This window comes from Crocuta crocuta, unplaced genomic scaffold, assembly GCF_008692635.1.
Source record: "Crocuta crocuta isolate KB4526 unplaced genomic scaffold, BGI_CrCroc_1.0 scaffold267, whole genome shotgun sequence".
NCBI classification, from domain to species: Eukaryota; Metazoa; Chordata; class Mammalia; order Carnivora; family Hyaenidae; genus Crocuta; species Crocuta crocuta.
In genome coordinates this window covers 698,621-701,555 of record NW_027531899.1, presented here as the reverse complement: position 1 = coordinate 701,555, position 2,935 = coordinate 698,621, and the positions used below count along the sequence as shown (strand labels likewise).

Sequence of the window (2,935 nt, the reverse complement as noted above, 5' to 3'; positions counted from 1 at the left end):
GGGGCGGCGCGGTCAGCGCCCGGGCCCCGGGGGCCGCTCCAGTGATTGTGTGCCCACCAACACGTCCAGGAGGTAGTCCAGCTCGGCCTCATCCAGCTCCAGAGTTTCCTCCTTCCCCGGCCCAGCCTCAGGGCCAGGCTTGAGGCCCTCAGAGGCCGGTGCCCAAAGTTCACTGTCATACATAGAGGTGTCGATGTCCTCAAACAGGCCCTCGAGCTCATCGTCCAGCAGACAGCCAGTGGCTGGGCCCAGCAGGTCCAAGGCACCCAGGCTGGGTGGGGCCGCGCCGGTGGGGCGGCCCGGCGGCCCCTCGTCCGCCAAGGGCTGGGGGGCCTGGCTCAGGCCCTCGATGTGGCTGAGGTCCTCCAGGAGGCTGGCCATGGAGGCCGAGAGGGCGGCGTCGGAGCTGGCCAGCAGGCTGTCCGCCTCCACGCCGGGGGCCGCAGGCGGGCTGGGCACGGGGGGCAGGGGGGCTTCGGGCGCCATGGACGCCTGGATGCGCCGCAGGGTGTTCACGACCAGCACCAGGTGCCGCAGGTCCGGCTCACTCTGCCGCAGGCTGTGGTGGAGCTTGAGCACCGAAAGGTCAAAGAGGGAACTGGAGGCCACGGGTGGGGGTGCTTGTGCCACTGCGGGGAGCCTGGGATCCAGCCACCAGGTGTCCACTGCCAAGGTTTCCTTCTCCGGCTCGTCCTCCCGCTTGCGCTTCAGGCCTTTGCTCAGCATCATCTGCAGGGGTGGGGGGAGGAGGGGGATGGGAGGAGTCATTCACTTCTAGAAAGTCCATGAGAAGTTCAAACCCTGGCTCTGATAACTGGCGTGATCTTGGCCAGGTCATTTAACTTCTTGAGCCTATGCTTCCTTAGGGAAACTTTTAAGATATGGATAACAGTTATCTACTTCATAGAGTGGTTTTCTGGAGTAAATGAGATAATATACAAAAAGCATTCATAACAGGGGGTAGTACATTGTAACTATTTTAAGTTTACTTATTTTGAGAGAGGGGGAAGGGGGAGGGAATCCCAAGCAGGCTTTGCTCTATCAGGATATCAGTGCAGAGCCTGACTCGGGGCTCAATCTTACCACCAGATCATGACCTGAGCCAAAGTCAAGAGTCTGCTACTTAACTGACTGAGCCCCCCAGGCGCCCCTACATTGTAACTATTCTTACTAACAAGTACTCTTAATAGGTATTATCATGTACTTCTTCAGTGAACCATGTGAAATGCCCAATATTCGACCTTTTTTTTCCTTTAACCCAGGAAAGCAGCTGTTTCACATAGTTTAACCCAACATTTATTCTCTATAAATCAGACAAATACATAAAGAGAGGAAATTCTGGGGAGTGGTCGGGGCAGGCGTCTCTGAGTAAGTGACATCTGAGCGGAGCCCTCAAGCAGGAGGAGTCAGCTATGGAAGAACCAGAGGGAGTGCATTCAGGGAAGAGAGAACCACAACAAAAGCCAAGAAAGATCTGGAGGTTGGATGAGCTTGAACTGAAAAAAACACACCAGTGTGGTCAGCACAGAGGGACACAGGAGGGAACGGGGTTTGGAGAGCAAGCAGAGGCAAGAAGTTTGGAGTTTACTCTGAGTGTTATTGAAGGGTTTTGAGCAGGGAAGAGAGTGGTGCTGTGGACTGATTAGGTTTCCAGAACAGCCCCCCCCCCCTCCCGCCGGCTGCTTAGAGGAAGATGAGGGGGGAGGAGTGGAGACAGGGAAGAGCGGGGTCCCGAGCTCCATTTGGAGGCTGCCGCCCTCTGGGGTGATGATGATAGCCTGGAGTAGAAGGTGGCTGGTAGTGGACATGGAAGGAAGTTGATCGATTCCGGATTTATTTGGGAGGCAGAGTAGATAGAGCTTGCCGGGAAATCTTGACGGGCCCCGGGGGTCACTGAGAGAACTTTCGAGGACCCACACTTTCCCCGGAGTAGGGACCCCTGGAGTTCTGGACCCCAGGCCCAACTTGCCTTTTTCAGCCTGGAAGCTTGCAAGGTCCAGTCCCCGGGGAGTTGCCCAGCAGGACCTAAAGAGTGACCCCCCCCCCCACCTTACTCAAAAACGGTCCTCGCCTCCTTCCCCGCAGACCCGGGAGTCCAGAACCGCAGGAATTCTGCCCCCACCCGACTCCGCCCCCCTGGTCCCGGCGCCCCCTAGCGGCGCCAGGCCGGCTTTCTCCCGGGATTCCGGCCCCTCAGACCCCGGGATCCTTGACACTGCCCCACGTCCCGGCTGTTGTTCCAGCCTGCCGCCCAGGACCGTGCGCGCTGGGATCCCCGGGGGACTGTTCTGCCTCCTCTGCCTGCTCTCGCTTCCGGCAGGCAGTGGAGGCGGCTCCTCCCGAAGCGGCGACGGCGGCGGCGGGGGCGGGGGAGTCACGCAACCGGAGCCAGAGAGCCGGCGCCTCCGCCCCCTTCCCGGGCTGCGATGTGATTCACCCAACCCGGCCTGGCGACACTCAGAGGCCCGCGCATCTCGATCCCGGGCAGCCCCGGCGCGCACCGGCAGGACCCGGGGATCGAACCTGCCATACGACCCCGCCAAGGGTTTCCCTTCTCTCCTCAGGCCCCTTCACCTCATTTACATACCTAGCTCACCCGCTGCCAATCAGAAGGAAGAGGGATCAACGCGCAGCCAATCAGGAAGCGGCGACGGCAGCATCGCTCGCTCGCTCTCCTTCAGCAACCGGCGCCTAGGTCGTGAGACGCAGTTCTGACTCCGGCGCACGACTCCAGGCTCCTGACTCTCCTTAACTACCGCCCACTCCCGTAGAGGCCCCGCCCCTCACCCAGCGATTGGGCCTGGACAGTCATGGGCGGAGCCTAAAGAGGGAAGAGTCGAAGGGAGGGGAGGTTGGTTTCAGGGCGCATGCCTGGCTGCTGTGTGCCGGGACTTGGCCAGGTTGCGTGGCCAGTTTCCCCGCGGGACAGTGGCGG

The 2,935-nt window shown here is 60.4% G+C and overlaps 1 protein-coding gene across 2 annotated transcripts; it reads right to left on the bottom strand.

Moving 5' to 3' along the window:
• Nucleotides 1–6: 6 nt before the first annotated feature.
• Nucleotides 7–2,728, bottom strand: SERTAD1 (SERTA domain containing 1). 2 transcript variants are annotated; one of them, XM_077773863.1, is made up of 2 exons: nt 2,588–2,728; nt 7–729 (listed from the first exon to the last, which is right to left on the bottom strand). In XM_077773863.1, the coding sequence occupies exon 2, from the start codon at nt 727–729 to the stop codon at nt 13–15; it is 717 nt and encodes a 238-aa protein (XP_077629989.1). In that variant the 5' UTR covers nt 2,588–2,728; the 3' UTR covers nt 7–12. The 2 variants fall into 2 exon arrangements, with proteins under 2 accessions (XP_077629989.1, XP_077629990.1); XM_077773864.1 differs by lacking the exon at nt 2,588–2,728 and adding an exon at nt 1,970–2,055.
• Between the last annotated feature and the right edge of the window lie 207 nt (nt 2,729–2,935).

What these genes read in the sequence shown, in the direction of transcription:
- SERTAD1 (XM_077773863.1), bottom strand. Translation starts at nt 729, where the DNA reads ATGATGCTGAGCAAAGGCCTGAAGCGCAAGCGGGAGGACGAGCCGGAG.